The 20,738-nt window shown below is 40.1% G+C and overlaps 1 protein-coding gene across 1 annotated transcript in view; it reads left to right on the top strand.

Annotated features, from left to right (window-relative positions):
* Positions 1 to 11,558: 11,558 nt before the first annotated feature.
* The window catches only part of ME1 (malic enzyme 1), a 318,849-nt gene continuing 309,669 nt past the window's right edge, over positions 11,559 to 20,738 (top strand). Inside the window, exon 1 of the mRNA XM_075202703.1 lies at positions 11,559 to 11,843. Coding sequence (XP_075058804.1) covers positions 11,727 to 11,843 — 117 coding nt within the window. The 5' untranslated portion in view covers positions 11,559 to 11,726. The remainder of the gene's footprint in view (positions 11,844 to 20,738) is intronic.

Below are 20,738 nucleotides of genomic sequence, written 5' to 3'. Positions count from 1 at the left end.
ACAGCAAACACCCCCAAAGTCACAGCAGCTGGAAGCATGTTCGTGACAATCTGGTGTTGAGTTGCTGTTCTCTACCAGTGAAATACATAAGCAGATCCATGGGTAGTCAAGTCAGAACAGCCAGTACCTTAGAAGGTACTGGGGAAGGCTTCCCTGGCATAGTAAGGGCCAGCCAAGATGAAGCGGGTAGAATTGGGTCATAAAACCTGGTATCTTCACAGTGTCCAAGTGGCTGTTCATGATTTACCAATCAGAGGGCGGTAGACCAAAGCCCAGTGTGAATGTAGAAACACTTCGAGCTGTCTCCTGCAAGCAAAGGTGATAGTCGCACTTGCCACTACCTCCACTGTCACTTCACCATGCCGGTCATCAGGACCTAGAATGCAAAGCATTCTTAGGACTGTATTACCTCCAACAGCAGCACTTTTATTCAAAATACTTTTGATTCATGCTCATTTATTATTTCAAAAGCACTCAGCATCTCAATTTACATATTACCATTTTTATAACCAGTTTTGTGAACTCTCGTGTGCCAGATTTGGCATTTACAAATGTGATTTTGAAATCAGATGGTGAGGAAGAGACACTGCAGTTCTCTCTTCTCTTCTACATATCTCTGGATCTACTATTAAACTATACTTACATAGCCAATGATATTTTCAGAGGAATAAAATGGGGTAGGAGACATCTCCATTATTGAAATCCTTATTCTGGAATTGTTCTGCTTGCCATATGCAAATAAAATGGGACGTAACACCTTTTAAGTATACACTAATATACATATGCTTGTTAAATACTCAAGCTAGTAAAGCAGTGTAAAATACACAGCCATAGAAATGTAATCATATATAGTACGTAATGGCTGAAGCAGTGAAAGCTTTTGTGTAATCTAGTAAAATGACAAATATACAATTATCTAGCAGAACCTCAAATACTAATAAACATTATTTATTTACGGATTTGACATTTGTGTTTCATCCTACATACCAAGCTAGTCCACTATTTTAGACTTGTTTTGAAAGGGATTTTCTGTCAGAACTGATTCAGACATACACTGGGAAAATGTGTAAAAATGGATGAAACTTACATGTGTTTTAGACCTGTTTAGTGATGCATCCTTAAAGCACTTACAATGTGCTTTTCATCCACTAAGCTTTTGCCAAATCATTGTACTGGTAGCGCACATTAACACTTGAGAAATAGGTTGTGCCTATAATATGAATTGCAGATTTGCATTTTGAATGCAAAGGTTCACACCATCGACACTTGTATTATCTATTTTTGATGTACTTTATCATGTGTTTATTAAGGTGTTATTTTTTTTTTTTTAAAATAAGTGGATGGGTGTGAACAAGCCCTTAAACTCAGTACTTTCGCTATAGCAGGCATTTAGTAATATGAAGGTAATTCTTCACTGTAAGTTGATCTTGGTGTTTTACCTGCACTTAGTGTAGCATAAATTGTCGACAAACAATTAATTTGGCTACAGTTGCCTTTTCCATCATGCACTGTGCTTGCAGAGATTTGGATCAAAATAGACAAAAAGGTGTAAAGACATTCCACACTGTGCATTCTGTCTGCTGTTTTTAGGGAATCTTTCAAACACATATGCAAGCAATTGTAATCTCCCTTTCAAACAACTTTGGCTCTGACATAGACAAATGGATATATGTTCCTTTTTTACATGTATAATCACAAATTCCCCTGCCAAAGGAAATAGACATTGCTAGATCAGCATTAGTAGCTTGCTATCTCTTCATTCCTTCCTGGATGTTATGTCAGTGTAATAGGTCACTTACTTGTGCTTACACCCAGGCCCTGACAAATGAATCCAATTGAACATAGCAATTAACTTATTCTTAGGTTCCTACACTTCAGCCCATGTCCTTACCTGTTTTATTCACTGCCTCAGACATTTACTCTTCCTTTTACTGACATATGTTTTAATAAGGAATTGGTTTCCCACATACTTAAAACCCACTTCCAGAAGTCCATATAATCCTTCAATATGTAACAACTAACTGTTGATTCAAGTCACCAGTGTAATTTATGGGCAGGAGTTCAGCACAATATGGAGCTATATAGAATAAGCAAGAAGCATTCACATACTTTCCAACATTTCAAAATAAACAAACGTACGTATGGACGACATAATACCTTCCTCGCTTCACTGAAGCCCATGATTTGACCAAATCCCCTGTAAATGTAACCTTTAAATTGTGCGCCTATGGAAATTTATTCTTAGATCCATGTGCTTTCCATAAAAAAATGGTGTACTTGTGCAAAACTAAGCATATGAAGGCAATAAACAGCCCATCTGCATTCATGGGCTTATTTCTGCCCATTTGCAAATGACCCTTAGTGACTTTCATACTCTCCTTTGGAAATAGTACAGCACAGATTTGCCATTTCATTGTTTCCTAGTTGCTCCAGGTCTATTGTCGCTATGGTGGTACTAGATCATTGACTCAAAATTTCACCAGCATAAATAACATGAAGTTCTTCTTCCCCAGGGCATTCATAATCAACCCAGACACATCACTCTTAATATTATACTACTGTATGAGCAATGGTTAGAAAGGTTAATAATTTGTATTACCCATTCATTATCAGAGACAACATATCCCCCTCCCTCGACAAGCCTTCTCTTTAGTGGGAAAGTCCCATCTAATGTCCATAGTCAATAGGGGGCGGCTTGTGAGGTGCGACATGGCTGGATCAAGCTATGACTGGTTAGACTGGCAGTCATATTAATAAATGGTAAAAGGGGCATTTATCCTTGCTCAGTCTGACTGACTGCCCAAAATTAGACTTTCTATTAATAGAGCCTTGATGGGACAGGTCCCATAGGAACCTCTGTGTCAATCACCAGGTTTGCAAAGCTGACAATAGATTGTTTATTTCAAAGAGGTCTCAGTCTTTAAGTGATGATCCTAAAATATAGAATCATATCCAAATTCCAGTAATGTTAATAAAAGCCCCTTTTTTAGAGCAGCTTTCCTCAGTAGACAAATAAAAACCCGCTTTTTCCTTGTACTACCTTTGACAAACTTACTATTTGGGTTTTGCACTTAGGAATGGGGCCCTATTATTTAGATCTTGTCATGCATCAAGCTCTCAGGTCCTGTTATTTACCCCTTTGCTGTATTTCTAAACTGACCCTGCAGTGCACAGGCTCTGCTGGTCTCAGATCTCTCTGCAGGATGCTGCCCAGTCTATCTCCACTTTAGAGATCCCTCCAAAATCAGTACATGGGCGCTGCCTTATTGGATTCAGTCACCTGCTCTCCCTCAGCCAGTCAGAGAACTGCTTCAGCTCAGCTGACCACAGCTTCCAATCAGGGGATAGCAGTCTCCACTCCAGGGTTCCCTCCATAACCATTACCTGGACACCGCCACTTTAGATCCAGTCACCTGATCCCTCTCAGCCAGTCAGCATGCTGCTTCAGCTCAGGTGACCGCAGCCCTTACCTGTTGCCAGTGCAATGTTGATTCTTCAGATGCCAACATGGTTCCCAGCAGTCTTCTCAGTTATTCATGCTCAGACAGTGCTGCATTCCGGTTTCAGTCCGGTCCAGCACTCCAGTTCCAATCCAGTCCCCTTTAATATATCTGACCACCGTCTTGCTATTCTTTACTACTTGCCAGTCTCCAGGGCCATTCATATTCTCTAGTCTTCTGAGGACACAACAACCACCATCTGTACCAGTCCTTTCTCTTCCATGCAAAGGAACCTAATCAAATCACCCACGTTTTTGCAGATAATCACCAGTTCTGCTCCAGAGACACATCCCAGCTCGGTACAGACAGATCCTCAGGTGTGACAAATCTTTTGGATAGGTCCACTGAGGACTTTAGTATTTGTAGTCAATGTTAATGATTGGTAGAATGAGTATCGTAAAAATGAACATATTACCCAAGGTATTATATATTATGCAAGCACTACCAATTAAGATTCCGAAGGTATTTATTGATTATCTCCAAAAACTAGTAAATTTGTCTGGGGAGCGAGGAAACCTAGATTCAAACATTCTATTTTATACAGACGAAAGCACCAAGGAGGCGTTCAGTTGCCTATGTTTCAAAGTTATCTCCAGGCAGTATACTTGAATAGAATTCTGGAGTGGACCAGAGGGGGTGATGTTAAGCAATGGGTAGAATTAGAGGGTAGTTCCAGTGGAAAATACCTGAGTGCTTTACCCTGGTTGTCTAAGATTCCTATGATAAATCACCCTATGGTCAGGCCCACCCTGTTGGTTTGGAATAAACTTTGCACCTGGAGTAGTGTGGCGGCCTTCCCCTCCCCTTTGACTCCTATTCTGTATAATCCAGATTTTCCTCCTGGCTTGTCTAGAACTTCATTTGTTGGATAGTCTAAAGCTGGGATTCTTGGCCTTGGCCAGCTGGTGGTCAATGGGAAACTTTGTTCCTTTCGGGAACTCCAATCCACATACTCAATACCCTCAAATGAGTATTGGAGATATTTGCAGGTGGTGCACTATGTCAAGTCAGTGGGAGGTTGCAGATGTCTGGCTAGGGAGCCTTCTCCCTTTGAGGCTTTGTGTCTATCCAAAAATACACCCTCTCATACCATATCTAGGATTTACAAAATTGTAATGAATGATATATTTCAAGAGGCTCCATCTTATACACGTTCCTGGGAGCGAGACTTAGCACCTTATATATCACAAACCTCATGGCCTAAGATTTACCAAAACACACATAGTTGTTCCTTGAGTGCCTCAGTTGTGGAAACTCATTATAAACTCCTGACAAGATGGTAAAGATGCCCCTCCACACTGCATAAATTTCACCCTCAGATGTCCTCATTATGCTGGAGATGTAATGGGGCTTTTGGCTCATTGGTGCATATATGATGGGAATGTCCTCGTATTACTCCCTTTTGGGATGAAGTAATCAGGCTCTCTAAGATTATTGTGGGTCACTTTGATTGATGGAGGGTTACACATCTAAAAATTGCTCTTTTAAATTTCATATAAGGTAATTCAATAAGGAACACCTTTCGCTTGGCTAGTTACATGTTTCTACAGCTGCTAGCATCCCCTACAGAAGTAATTGAAGATAGTCTGAAGAGCGTCTCACACTCTCCCCCTCTTCCTGTCACTTACCTGTCTTACCTCTTGTTTTATCCCTAGTCCGGTCTTTGTTTTGCCCCTTATTTCCCTTCTTTACCTATGTCTAATTTTGTTCATTTAAAAAAGAAAAAGGGAAACAGTGAGTTGGTTTGTGTGCTTTATTATAATTACTGATGGATTGACACTTTGTCATTGTATCATTTGTAACGCTATGCATATGTACACTGTAAAATCGGTATTGTGTATTGCTATATTTTCTCTTTCTAACAAATAAAGAATTTAAAAAAAATAATCAATGTTAATTTTAATGTTAACTTGTGTTAAAATGTAAGTAATCTGCTCATGAACCACATGTTTCCAATTACAAAATAACCTTAACTCAGACTATTGGTTGTCAAATCTAAGAATCATAGTCATAGAAATAAGCAATAAATATATAAGCAAACTTGCTTGCAGGTAGCTGACAACTGACTCTCCAGTGCCGTACGCTAAATTGTTAAGCCAATGCTATGTGACATCACAAAAGCTATGTATTTAACTTTACTGCTGATCCTATTTTGCCATATTTGGGGCTAGTCACATTCCAATATCAGTAATTTGTTTGTGTGCTACCCACATAAAATCGAACTTGCTTTTTTCAGAAAACCTTTGAGTTTGCTTAGACCTCCTGTCTCAGCAAAATCTAATCTACCCAAAATGGTCAAAAAAAGTGTGCATTTTTTTTTATAAATACCAACAAGAAACTCTTTGTGGTCTTGCCTTTGGCATCAATCCACCTTTCCAAAACAGCAGGATTCTACACATAGTTATTTATAATAGAACCCGCACTTGAAAATGCTGTTTTGTTTTTTGATATTGTGTACGGTCTTGAAAGAAGAATAAAATGTGTAGTAAAAATATAGGTAATCTAACAGGGTATACCATTTAAAAAAACAGACAATGTACCACATTAAATGAGTGTACCTGTGAGTTCACTGAAATCAGAATGGGGAGATCAGGGCATAATTATCCCCCTCCCTGGACTTCTTAATGCTTTCTGTAGTGTAGGGTGTTATTAATGTGACACCTCACTTGAAAGAGGGGTCCTTGAGTTTCTAACTGCCAGGATTGGGGAGATCTGCACATTGCAAAACTCTTGCCCATCCTGGGTTAATGTGCTCACCAAATAACTATGAAAGGGCCATATTATTTGAAACAGGGGACTCCACTCTTTCAAATGAAGGTACCACTGATTTTTTTTGTAGACAGGATGGGGAAAATATGTGGCCTTCTCGCCCATACTCAGATTTCTTAATTATTTATGTTGTGTTGGGGGTTTATGTCTGGTGATCACACATGATAACTAGACAATAACTATTAATAACTATTAAGTGGACACTATTTTAAACAAGGGTCCCCCTGAGTTTCTAGGTGCTAGTATGGAGGAGATATGGCACATTAAATGCCTCACCTCATCCCCTGTAACTTCACTATCTTTCTGTAAGCAGTGGGTGAGGGTGCTGGGCTTAGTAAATTAGCTGTAGGAATCCCACTCATTTTTAGCCCTAAAGGAGTTAAATATCAAGATTGCATTTTGTATATGAATGCAGTAAAAATACATTTTAATTGGTGCTAACCCTGCTTTAAAGATTAATTGATATTCCAATTTGTATTCATATCAGTAAGTGATGTGACGCTAAATACATTTTTCACCAGTTTTATACTAGTAGATGAATGTACTTCAGTTAAAAAAAATATTTAGAAAAATAAGCAGACTTGCAGTGATGCAGTTTGCTGACAGTTTTGCCACTTGGCAAAAAATCTTAGAAATTTTAATTCAGCATTTATAATATATGGAAAGGACAAGGTAAGCTGATTCTCTTTCTTTATTGGCATATTATGCTTGCTCCTGATAGTAGTTTCGAGTTTCTCTCCATCATTTCCAGAACATATTTCCATCACTTCTTCCTCAGTCCACTTCCACTTTGCTGACCTCATCACTAGTAACACAATGGACATGTCTCACCTCCAATTACTAGCCTAAAGGAATATTACATATATTACATATTATGGGGAGATAATGAGAATGTCACTCTAATTGTATTGCTGTTGAATCACTTTCCATATAACCTTGGCTATACAATACTATAGGTATTCGTTGTCAGTTAAGTGTATGACTAAAATTGAAGGGTTTGAAAAGTACTACACTTTTCCAGCAAGATCACATTTACACAATGCATTTATATGCACAATCAATTGCATTAGAACCGGTGGCGGATCCAGAGGGCGATGATCAGAGAAATCGACCCCCCCCCAGCAGCATTGGGCATCCACCAGCAGCTGTACTATACTCATGACACTTTGACCACTATATATATATATATATATATATATATATATAGAGAGAGAGAGAGAGAGAGAGAGAGAGAGATAGTGGTCAAAGAGTCTGGTACATGGTGATATGCCATACACCACTTCTTTTATTGTTTTGGTTGTAAAACTATCAAATTTCATCCATTTACATTTTCCATACCGTCACCATTAAATTTCCACTTCGGAAATATATGATATTTAATTATTTTATTATTATTATTATTATTATTATTATTATTATTATTATAATTTATTTGTTAGGCGCCACAAGGTCTCCGCAGCGCCGCACACAGTACTAATAGTAGACTATACAGGGTGAAACCATACAGAACAATAAACAAAAAGTACCAATACTTCAGAAACTCCGGCTAGTCATATGCAGTAAAGACGGAGCGGAAGAACAGGGGAGGAGACAGGAGGGGAGGGGGCCCTGCTCATACGAGCTTACATCCTAAGGGAGGGTAAACAGACCAGACACAAGAGGAGTCAGTTGAGGCAAGAGGAGAGAAGGGAGGACGAGCAAAGGGAGGAGATGGGGTTAAGTAGATGGTTGGTAGGCTTTGAGGAAGAGGTGAGTTTTGAGTGCACGTTTGAAGGAGCACAGAGTAGAAGAGAGACGGATGGAACGAGGGAGGTCGTTCCAGAGAAGGGGGGCTGCACGGGAAAAGTCTTGGATTCTGGAGTGGGAAGAGGTGATAAGGGTGGAGGAGAGGCGGCGGTCGTTGGCCGAGCACAGGGAGCTGGCAGGAGTGTGAATGGAGAGGAGGTTAGAGATATAAGGGGCAGTAGAGTTGGAGAGAGCCTTGTAAGTGGTGGTGAGGAGTTTGAAAAAGATTCTGTAGGGGAGAATTTTATCATGGTAATATCATTATAATATCAATAGTAATGGGACCAACAAATAAACGTTCATGTTATGCCACACAATAGTGCCCCTGGTTCGTATTATGCCACAAACCTGTGCCCCCCAGTTTTATGTCATATATTTGTGCTCCCAATTCATATAATGCCTCAAAGTTGTGGCCACAATTCATAGTGTGCCTCTTAGTTGTGCCCCCAATTCATGTTATCCCTCATAGTTCTGCCCCCAGTTCATCTTCTCCCTCATACTTACCTGGAATTGGCATTTTTGTTCCACAACGGAATCTGGGTCATTAAAGCAGCCGAAGATGACTGAAACTAAGCTGCTGCATCTTCAGCTTCTTTAGTTTGACAGCTGCGGAGCCACGCAGCATGCCAGACAGATGTGGTCTGTGTGGCATGTCTGGCACGTATGCTGGGGGTTGCCGACCCCTGAGATAGGATGATATGGAGATTAATTTGCTTTCTTGACAGATGGCACTGGATGGTTTTAGGATCAGATTGAAGTCCCTGCATTGTTCTAAAGAACATTGCGGCCCAAGCCCAAGCACTAAAGTACTATTACTACGGTAATAGCTGCGCATTATTACTATGTTAATTTCTCCACTGACTTTTACTCGCAGCTCTGTGAGCTGCAAGCAAAGATCTGCGTAGAAATTACTGTAGCAACGGTAATAATGCGCGGACAGTGTTGTTCTAAAAGAACAACGCAGGGTCTTGAATCTGCCCCTTAGATTGCAAATCAGATACATGTCAAAGGGTAAAGAGCAGGGGAAGCATGTGACAGAAAGATAGACAGACGATTAAATAGGATAATAATATATTCTTGTTATAGAAGACAAAAAATAGCTAAAGCCAGACATTATTAGTCCAAATAAAAAAAAAATACTATTGTATACAACTTTGTACAGAACTGAAAATAGTGCATGGTAGAAAAGAAACAAAAAGAGGTGTATTCTGGAACCAGACCCGGAGCATAGTTTCCCTTGCTGCAGGTGAAATCCAGGAAGTACCCGATTCAGCGGTGCACGGAGGATTGTCGGGGGGGGGTTTCCCCCCGCCGACCCAAAAAAAAAAACTGAGAGAGAGCTGCTGCACATGCGCAGCAGCTCCGTTTCGCCAGCGCTGTCCTATACAGCAGCCGCGGCGATGTCTAAGAAGCATCTGCAGCGGTGCTATATACAATACAGCACCGCTGCGGACGCTTCTTTGACAGCGCCGCGGCTGCTATATAGGACAGTGGCCACTTAGTTAGCGCAGGTGGGGTTTCTAGAGACTCAGAAACCCCCCCTGCGTGCGCCACTGCCGATTGGTGGACAATTCCAGAAACAGGCCAGTCATTCCCAACTCCAGTCCTCAGGGACCCCTAACAGTGCAGGTTTTTCATATATCTTTGCTGGAGCACAGGTGTATTCATTACTGACTGACACATTTTGAAATATCCACAGGTGGTACAATTATTTCACTTGTGACCTGGAAAACCTGCACTGTTAGGGGTCCCTGAGGACTGGAGTTGGGAAACAGTGCGCTAGGCCCTCTCTTGGAGAGCCATACTTTGTGTATGAGTGATCTGTTGCTATAAAAATTTGGTATATTCGAGAGCGATAGATAGGCCCTATGATATGTGTTTAAGAACAATACTGCATATGACATCACTGGAAGAATTTTTATCAATTCTGACAATGAGTGTAACAAGATAGCATCTGATAACCTTGGGAAACATTCTGGCCAATATATTAATCCTGTCTTTGATATTTCATTATCTCACAGCTCTTTTTGGCAGCTTTCTTTAGGGTATTTTCTTCTGTTATAATGACATCTCTCTGTGGCTGTTCTCCTCCCTAGGAGGTCTCTCTCTCTCTCTCTCTCTCTCTCGCTCTCTCTCTGTCTCTCTATCCCTCTCCCTCTCCATCCCTCCTCAGTCTTCGCCTTTAGGCAATACTTCCTTTCAGGGTTATATACCCTGCTCTTCTCTCTCTGCAGTGCCTCCTATCTTCCACATGTTTGGTCTAAAACACTTCATGGTTGAAGTGGTCTGACGTCTCTCTCTCCAGCACCCTGGTAGATGTAGTCGAAGGGGGAATGCATAGCACTACTTCCAGACAGCGGGTCCTTCTCCCTTCCCTCTCCACCCCCAGATCCAATGCTCCCTATACAGGTGAGCGCCGGGACTGGGTGTTACGGATATATTGTACAGACTAGCAGAATAGTGTGGCTCCCACTGCTGTGACACAAATATTTCCTGACATATAACCTTTTTATTCACTAGATATTTCTGCACTGATAATTGAAAAGTGTTTTTTTTTCATTCTGTTCAGTTAAGAAGATTAATCAAATATCATAAAATTGTGCTTGAGATGAAAAAATAAACAAACAAACAAACTTTGGAATCTTCATGAAGTCGTGTCTGTTAAAAACAAAATAAGTGAACCTGTATGTGGGGAAAGTAGGACTCACCGTTCTGCTAATCTGCTGGAGTGAATGCACCTGCATTGTGATGTTGGAAGTTATTGCTTGTGGCACCATCCTACATATTTCTTCTGAAACAGCTTGAAACATCTAGCTATCACAGGGACCACTGATCCTTTTCATAGCCAATGCTGTCAGTTCATATCAAAGCACATGTAAAATGTCATTTAGCACAGTTTAGCCAGGTTTAGATATGAACAGACAGGAGTGGTTGTCATACGGATCATTAACTCTTGTAACAGTTACATTTTCCAAGCAGTTAAAATTCTTTGTGTAAACGACCCCTTAACAAAAAAAAGTACTTTGGAAGAATTACATTTTTTATTGACTCTATAACATTGCATAAAATCAATTACACGTGGAGCTTGCAGCAGTAGTGTCCTGGAACAATAGTTAAAGCTACAGGGTAAGCAAAACACTGACTGATTTATTCACCAAGGTACAAACATTATCCACTATGTACATTACGTGTTGTATCCCCATGGAATTCAGCTGCGAGGTCTACGTGCCCAGCAAATTGGTATAACAGAATAAGGGCTCTCTTCTATCAAAATAAAATATATAAATACATTACAGACCACTACATTTATATATCAAGGTAACTTTCAGCTAAACTGTTCTAGTGAAAAACTGATGAGATAACAATGCAGCCAAGGCACTGTAAAACTTTACAGCATGCAAATTAAAGTTAAGCAACAAATTAATGAGAGCCTTACATGCATAGGCAAGCGTTTCTATCTTGTTGCCAGTGACTCAGCACTTCCCTCCTCCTGTGCCCTAGTGTCCCACACATACTGTCAGCTGATCCTCACAGCTACAGCTCTGACTGCACACACACCTCAACCAAACACACATAGCATTTTAACAACTCCCAAACAGTGAAATCACTTTTACACTTAACCACAACAAAAGTATTTAATAAATTTGCCTAGTCTCTGGATCAATACTAGCCATGTCTTCTTTAGTGGCGAAAAAGGATCAACATGTGGAGGAGCAGGATGGCAGCCAGACTTTTCTGTACACCAGGAAGAGGGGCTACGATATAACCCGTGACCCACATCTTAACAAGGTATTTAGGGACCCTAGCTAATGCGCATTTCATTTGAACAATATTCAAGTCCAGTGGCATATATTCCAGCATCAGCACCAGTTAGCCTGGTGCTGAAAGATGTCTCAGATTTGTGTCTTTACAGGAGATGCTCATTATTTCTCTAACATGTTTTTTTTCTCTCCAATTTTATCAATTGTAAGATCACATGTACTGAAGCGGAAACAGTCATTATACCTGTTCAATATTTATGACAAAGAAACAATAAGTATATTTAAAATATTTATAGTAAATAACATATTCCATAATGCTAGACCTCTGTAATACTTGGAATGGGGTTTCATAAAGTCATACACTCATTAGTGTCTTACATGCATTTTTAATGGAACCAAAAGCGCATCTAAAACGCAAACACGTTTGACGTGTTTTTACAAGGCTTTCCAATGCGTTGAAATGAAGAAAGGCACGGGAAGGGAACAAGTAGCTTTTTTTTTTTTATTTAAAAACGCTACAAAGTACGGATGAAAAACAGTGTTTTCTAGCGCAGACCAGTTTGTTTGTGTTTTAACATTATACGTTAAAAACGCATGTAAAACTAATTTAAAAAAACGCCTGTGTGCATGAGGACAAATACAGAAAATCTAACAAAAAAACTGCATGAAAACCTGCCAAAAATGAACAAAAATAAATGAAAGTCAATGGGACTGTTCCCATTTGTCAAGTACAGTGTTTTTTTTGTTTTGTTTTTTAAAGCCGACTGCTGATTGGAGGAGTATGTGCTCCTCCAATCAATAACCGGCTTTCAATTAATGTAACTGAACCAGATATCTCTTGCTGAGTGGTAGCAAGAAGGCCCCTTCTCAATAAAATAAATGGTGGGGGCTAAGGTGAAAGACAACCCCCATTAAACAGTACTATTAGACTGTGATGATATGGTAATTTAATAAATATATACTTTAAAGAGGAAAACACACTAAAACCATACACTGCTATACTCCATACACCTTGTGGATATTGCAGTTTTTCTGCTAGAAATTAGGTGGTGATATATTTGCCTGTGTTTTTCTAGAATAATTTTATATGCACAAAAGACATTAGTATTATAAATAAAGCACATTTTAGTTGACATAACAAAATAAAACCTGATATAATCATCAGACAGTAGGGAAAACACACACACATACACGCTAATGATTGACAATGGGGCTGATATAACTATAGTGTATTATTAAAAAGGTATTATGTGCTATTTCTAAAATGTCCCACAAGGACAAAGGGTAAACATAGAATTGGTAATTACACAATAACAAAATGTAAAGTTGCTAAAACTATATATTTATGTGCTTGAAACATGGAAATGACTTCATTCCTCAATGCATCCACTAAAAATTGATGAGACTATGTGTTATGTAGCAAAGTGTCTATGATATACAGCTAACTCATGAAAAGAGATACCAGTTCATCCATGTAAATATGGGCACTTGAAGCATAATTTGTGGCATATCTACAATGCAATTCTTACTATGTAGAAAGTATGTGAACACACCTGACACACGCCTGATTCGTTAAAGAAAGTAAAGCAAATAAGAAGTAGATTTTCTCCTAGGCAAACCATGCTACAATGCAAGGGGTGCAAATGACTTTATTATTTTGTGCAGAAGTTAAATATTGGCTGTTTTTATATGTAGCACATAAATACTTGATAGTTTTGTTTTTACACTAAAATTTAAAGTTGATTAAGGACAGAATTTCCCAAACCCAGTCTTCATGACCCCCTAGCAGTGCAGGCTTTCCAGGTGACGTGAAATAATTAGTACAACCTATGTATCTGTTACAATGTGTCAGTCAGTAATGAATACACCTGTGCTCCAGAAAGGAGATATGGAAAACATGCACTGTTAGGGGGGCCCTTAGAGCTGAGTTTGGGAAACCCTGATCTTGGACATGTCCTACCACAACTATAAATCTGTCCCCGCATTTTAAATTTACCTCCCCCTCCAATGCAACATGGTTTTGCCAAGGTGCAAAGGTACTCCTTTTTTTCTTTAGTTTCCTTAATGAATCAGGCCCAGCATGTATATTTATTTATATGTACCAATGTACATGTCTGATCTTCTAACCTATTATTGTTTTTCATTGCAATTGTGTTTTAAAGCAATATATTCATTACCTTGATATTTGCAATTAAGGATTACTGTACCGAGAACAAAGTATTGCAATGTTATTGGATTACTGGCAATAAATATTGAATGGGATGGTTAAGGATTTTTGTAGCAAGAAAAAGTTAAGTGCATGGGTTAGGTATATCATATTCATTAGTGTTTTCACACTGTTGTGGTACTTCATGTCATGCATTATGTATTCCTAGATGGTTGAATCATTCTGCAATACTTGTAGTTTTTGAACAAAAAACCTAAACATCCAGAATATAGTCTGTGTGACTGCTCTGCACCCCTCCCCTATTCACTAACTGACACGTAAGCATATGTAATGGAGAGTGTGTGCACGTGAAGGGAAGATGCTGGATTATCTCGGGTTTACCCAGTTCTGTTTAGACAGCATGATCTGAATGTGAAAGTGTTTTTTTATCAGCAGTAGAACACTGTTGTCCCACTCCCAACATAAACACACCTCACAGATAGGGGAGGAGCAAACAAACTTATTTCATCATCAAAAATACTCCAGGGCACCCCTCTGAGATAGCGACGTTGGTACAGTCCTGTAATGCACAACTATTTCGAGTAAGACAAGCTCATGTTTCGACATAGGGGAAACACCTATCACTATATAATGGTAGAGCTTTTATTTTACCAGAGTACACGTTGCCATAAAATAGAAATTGAATTTAAATGTGTAATCTTTTATTTTAGACAACATTGCACATTTCTTGTTAATTTGGTGCTATAAAGTTTGTATGGCAACCAGAAGTGTCCCGGCATAACAGAAGGACTCAGAAAAATGCAATATTGTGCATGAAACAAATATTTTATTTTAGTTTTAAGTGTCAAGCCGCACCCTGGTGTCTCAGCATATTTTAAAGAGAATATTGTATAATCTCTTTAACACTTTAGTTTTTAATAAACAGGCATAAATTAAAAATGTAATACTTAATTGAACAGTACCTAATGAAAAATAATAACTCCTTTATTCAGAGGTAAAATAACATGCAACGTGTGTGTACACTAACAAAAAAGACCTCCCACAATTCAAAATTGCTGATACAACATACATTGACAAAATGAAAAGCGTAAAGAGTGCTTATTTTAATATTTTTGTTGGATGTTCTGACCCTAGAGTTGTTACTTAAAATTTTAGGGCCTAGGGCAAGAAGGAAAATCGCTGCCCCCTAGCCCTCAATTTTAACCAAACTAACCTAAAATATTAATAATCCTGCACCCTCTTTTTACGACCCTGTCTGACCCCGAAATTATGGCACTGCAGAACTCTTGCAGTGCCTTATAAATAAAATAAAATAATAATTTACTGTAGATACATAAATAACCGTTATATATAAAGCCTACAAATTCTGCTGTACTAGAGACTACTGATTACAAAATTTAATCCATCTGGGTAGTTTCATTGTGGTAAACAGTCTGTCCGACAGCACTCAGATATACATATTAATTGTACAATATACTTCACTTGTATCATTCTTTAATATCACAATTAAAATTATGCCATTTATCATTTATCATGTGTCACCATGATAAACAAAAGAAACATGTAAATTTCCTTGCACTAAACACATTTGTCTCCACTATTATCATCATTAGCTATTTATATAGCGCCACAAATTCTGCAGCGCTGTACAGAGAACTCATTCACATCAGTCCCTGCCCCATTGGAGCTTACAGTCTAAATTCCTTAACATACAAACACAGACCGAGAGAGACTAGAGTCAATTTAATAGCAGCCAATTAACTTATCAGTATGTTTTTGGAGTGTGGGAGAAAATTGGAGCACCTGGAGGAAACTCACGCAAACACGGGAAGAACATAAAATCTCCACACAGATAAGGCCATGGTCAGGAATCGAGGCAGAAGTGCTAACTACTAAGCCACCCTGCTAAACGTTTATTATGGTGATCACCATCTGTGGTGCAGTGTAAAGTATGAGAGGCATCATTTCAATTGTGCAGTTGTAGAAATAATACAAGTGGATGTGTTGCGCAATTAATTTGTGAATTCTTTTAGACAGTTTTATACCGCTTTAGTGCATTGTCTAATTTTCACTGCTCGTCTGTGTAAATTGAAGACAAGTGATGGTATAGGAATCAATAGAATCTTAGGACTGTTAAATATTATCTGCGCTTCTCCTCATTCAGAATGACACAGAGGCAAGAAGAAAAAAACATTTATATAAGCAAGGTCTTCATTCTATATTTTACAACAATATATCAGTTTAGAAAGTTCCCAGCATATATTTCTTGCCTTCAAATTTTGCTTTTAAGAAGCCTTAGAAAGAGAAGACTTTTGTATGCATATTGGAAATGCAGTTTTATTGAATAACATGACCTTGACCTTTGCTAAATCCTTTCTTGGCAATGTACATTAGATAACAGGTCTTATCTACTAACATTGGTTGTACTGTTGACTTCAGCTTATTTAGATCTTGATAAATCTCAAGATGGGTTCATGGGACACACAGGTTATTAAATCTAGCTTTACACTAATAATGGTTTAAACTGACACTCATAGAAAACAACCAACTAAAGCTGATTGATTGCTATAGATTACACTTTTTTTATGTGTTTGCATAAATAACCCAGAGTCTAATTGTGTTCTTTGCTTTTAACCCCTTCATGGCCAGAGATAATTTGCCCCTCAGTGGACATAACATTGTTCCTTTTTAACCAGGATTTTTTTCCAAAAGATTTTCTTTCTGTTGGATATGGTAATAAGTATCATTAGACAGAAAGAAAATTCACATTCATACCTCCACACCTTCTCTATTCTAAATTGACTAGAGGCAATAATTAAAGAGGCATTACATTCTGGTACACTTACCTCACCACTCTCCCTGTTATAGCAAAACATACTTCCCAAACAACATGGGAATCCGATTTAGATATTTCCCTCTCCCCGACTCAATGGGACTACATTTTTAACCAAAATGTCTAAATGCACTAACCACTTGGAAATGTTTATGAAGCTTTTATACAGAACTTACTTAACCCCTGCCCGCCTACACAAAATATGGCCTTCACACTCACAGCTCTTCTGCTGCGGGGAGGTTGGAGATATCTTCCATGTGTCCCATAATTATACCAATTTGGATTGAAGTCTTTCAACTCACAGAAAAGTCATGACGGTGAAACTAACCCCATCTCCACTCATTGCCCTTCTTCAACTATTCCCCGAACAACTTCCGCAATGCCATAGGTATGTGTGGGGTCATATTATGACTTCTGCTAGAGCGGCCATAGCACAGCAGTGGAAGCAATCCTCTCCTCCCTCCATTGACAAAGATGTAGCTAAAATCCATTTTAGTTACGAGATGAGACATATGAGGTTCCTTATTCCATGGCCCCATCCTAACCTATTGTCAAGTGGATGTCCTGGTATGAGTTTGTTACTGAAGGTGAGGGGGCTAGGATGCTTGGCCCACCAGTCATGCTGCCTTCTGCTACTCATGACCCTTAGGTTCAGCCTTCCCAAGTCCCTTCATAAGGCATGCAGCAGCTTGTTCCTAGAATATTTAACGTATTTATCTGCCGGATGTTCGCCTGATATATTAATCCTTTTGTACTTATGCCATTTCATATTCTGATTGTATGTATCTTGTGTTGTGTCTGCTTCCCACTATGTACTACTTCCCATTCCCTTTCTTCTTTTTTATGTACCCCTTCCCTTACCATTTAAATACCCCAATAAAAAATAATTGTTAAAAAAAAAATGCACATTCGTAACCACAAAAAATGACCCCAATCATTCCTTAGTATCAGAGTACAAATAGGTGTAATGTGTATTTCCTTCAAGGTCTAAGGAAGCTTTATGGCCAAGATCAATATTATGAAAAGCTTTTTTTTTACCAGGAGAGGAGGTACCTGTGTCCCCTACTCCTTGACACATGGTCACAAGTAGTCCTATACAAATAATACAGGATTGGATAGTCAATGCAGTGCCTGGTGATAATTCTGTAGAGTGGCAGTGGTGTGTGTAATGAGCAGGGTGACCCTTACACAGGGTGATGATTGGAATGAAGAGGATAACCCCCACACACAGGACAATTATGATGGAAAAGAGGAAGATTGCCCCTATACAAAGGGCTACTCACATACACACAGGTCCAGGCAGCAGCACAGGGAATGTGGTCTTTGTTTAATTTGGTGGGTTTCTCTTACACTGCGCATCTCTGATTGGTGTTGGACAATGCACCCATCAATGGGCAGCATGGTGGCTTAGAAGTTAGCACTTCTGCCTCACAGCACTGGGGTAATGAGTTCAATTCCCAGCCATGGCCTTATCTATGCGGAGTTTGTATGTTCTCCCCATGTTTGTGTGGGTTTCCTCCGGGTGCTCCGGTTCCCTCCTAAAATCCAAAAACATACTAGTAGGTGAATTGGCTAATATCAAATTGACCCTAATCGGTTTGTCTGTGTGTGGGTGAGTTAGGAAATTTAGACTGTAAGCTTTATTGAGACAGGGACTGATGTGAGTGAGTTCTCTGCATACCGCTGCGGAATTAGTCGCGATGCATATCTATCTATCTATATATATATATATGTATATATAAATGTATAAATGATGATCAATTGCAAGTGTTATTTTTGCAGTGCTGGGGATGCAGATGCGCCAGGGTGTATAGACCTGCTGCTGCAGAGTGGGTAAGTGGGCCAAGCTATAGCTTGGGGTTTGAAGAAAGGGGTTCTCTCCCCCAGCAGAAGAATTAACCCAAAACAGGACCCAGTGGGCTATTTGCTGTGTTCTTGCCAATATTTACGGTCTGGCTTTGATCAGTGCCTTTCGTGACAAGCCATCAGCATTCAGGTACTTTGCACTTCATCTGTATTGGATGGTGAACTTGTAGAGCTGGAGGGGAAGACTCCATTTGATAAGGTGTCCAATATCCCTTGCTATTTGTTTTAGTCAGGTAACAGTGTTGTAGTCCATTATCACTGTAAATTGTCATAAAGATCTAGCTGAGTTCTTTTAAGGGCACATACTACCATTCTTTTTCAGTTGTGGCATACAGCACACGTCTGTTGAGGAGCTTCCTACTGATGTAGGCAAAGGGAATGTTCCTCCACTTCTTATATACCTGGCTGAGAGCCATTCTAAGTCCAGAGGTGGAGGTGTCAATGTGAACCAGGAAGCAGCATCCTATAGTCAGAGGAAACCAGGATCGTAGAACTGGTGAGAGCTTGCTCAAGAGCCCTGAATCAGGGGAGGGCTAGCAGACTTTAGCCCAGGGGCAAGCACACAGTAGCCCAAAAGTAGCGGCCCATCCTTAAAGGGTACAATATATATATTTTTGGTACAATATATATTGGTATTTTTTGGTACAATATATATTTATCTATACAAAAAGAGGCTATTTTAGTCTTGCTTAATCCATATATATATTTTTATGCCCAGGCCCAGAGCTGGATTAAGGCTCTGGGGGGCCTGGACACTTTAGACAGGGTAACCCCCTATGATGTAACATGGTTATCATTTTAGACAAATACACAGACAATACTGTGTGCAATACTGTTAGGTGCACACAGTTCTGCCTTCAGGAGCAGTACACGGTGACGCGGGACATACCTCCCAACTGTCCTAAGCGAAACAGTCACCCAAATTCGGGACTGTCCCACCAGATTCAGGACAGTTGGCAGACTGTCCTGCTCTCTCCTACCTGTCTTGTCACTGTCACCACTTGGGGCTGCTGGTTACTTTAGTTTCGTTGCTGGTTGTCTGGATCCTTGAAATATTGGAGGCCCTATTTGGTAAAAAAAAAAAAAATGGTTACATAAAATTTTCAAAATTTAGAAAACAGCAATCCCTGGCATTAAAACAATATATAACTGTTAGGAACTCCCAAGCCAGTACAGTGAAACTCGGGGACTACTCTGAAGGCCCGGTATTCGCTGGAGCCCCTAGTGGTGGGGACAGACTTGGCTGCAGGCCGACCGAGGGTTGAGTAACGTGTACTGACTTAAAGGAGAACCCAGGAGTGAGTGATTGGCAGGCCGAAGTGAGGAAGAGATCCAAGGTCAAAAGGACACTAGCACAGGTACGAAATCCAGGGACAGGCGAAAGGTCAGGTGCACAAGCGAAAGGAGCAAAATCCGGAGTTCAGGCAAATGGTCAGGGTCAGAAGTGAGGGTTCAAAGGTCCAGGAACAAGCAGAGGTCAAACACGGGTAGTCAATCAACGGTAATAGTAACCAAACAGGGAGCACAAGCAGGTAGCAGAACTGAGGACAGAACGCTATAACCGGCAGTGAGGCTGCAGACCTCACTGCCTTAAATACTAGTATCAGCCAATCAGAGCTTACTCTGATACTAGTCACAGCCCCTGCCTGATTGCGCCAGAGTGCGCATGTGCCCTACTCTCTAGTGCGCCCAGAGCGCCTAGGCAACCCTGCCGGCGTCCGGCCGTTGCCCTGGCAACGGTCGGGCCGGATTTCCGGAAGTGACGTCCCGGTCGCCATGGCGACGGCCGGTACATCTGAACACACAGGAACTAAGTCGCGACGGTGCCCGCGGCCGCCGCGGCTCGTGACAATAACCCACGTTTTATAATTAGGTCCCCCCTTTATGCCCACATGCTTTAGTCATACATACCTCCCCCTTCTGCCCACATGCTTTAGTCACACCCCACCTCTGCCCAGCACCTTTAGCCACACATGTCCCCCCTCTGCCCCAGCACCTTTAGCCACAAATGCCCCCCTCTCCCCCAGCACCTTTAGCCACACATGTCCCCCTATACT

This window comes from Mixophyes fleayi, chromosome 3, assembly GCF_038048845.1.
Source record: "Mixophyes fleayi isolate aMixFle1 chromosome 3, aMixFle1.hap1, whole genome shotgun sequence".
NCBI lineage: Eukaryota > Metazoa > Chordata > Amphibia > Anura > Limnodynastidae > Mixophyes > Mixophyes fleayi.
Note: the sequence above shows the minus strand (reverse complement) of the source record. Positions and strands in the feature narration are given on the sequence as shown.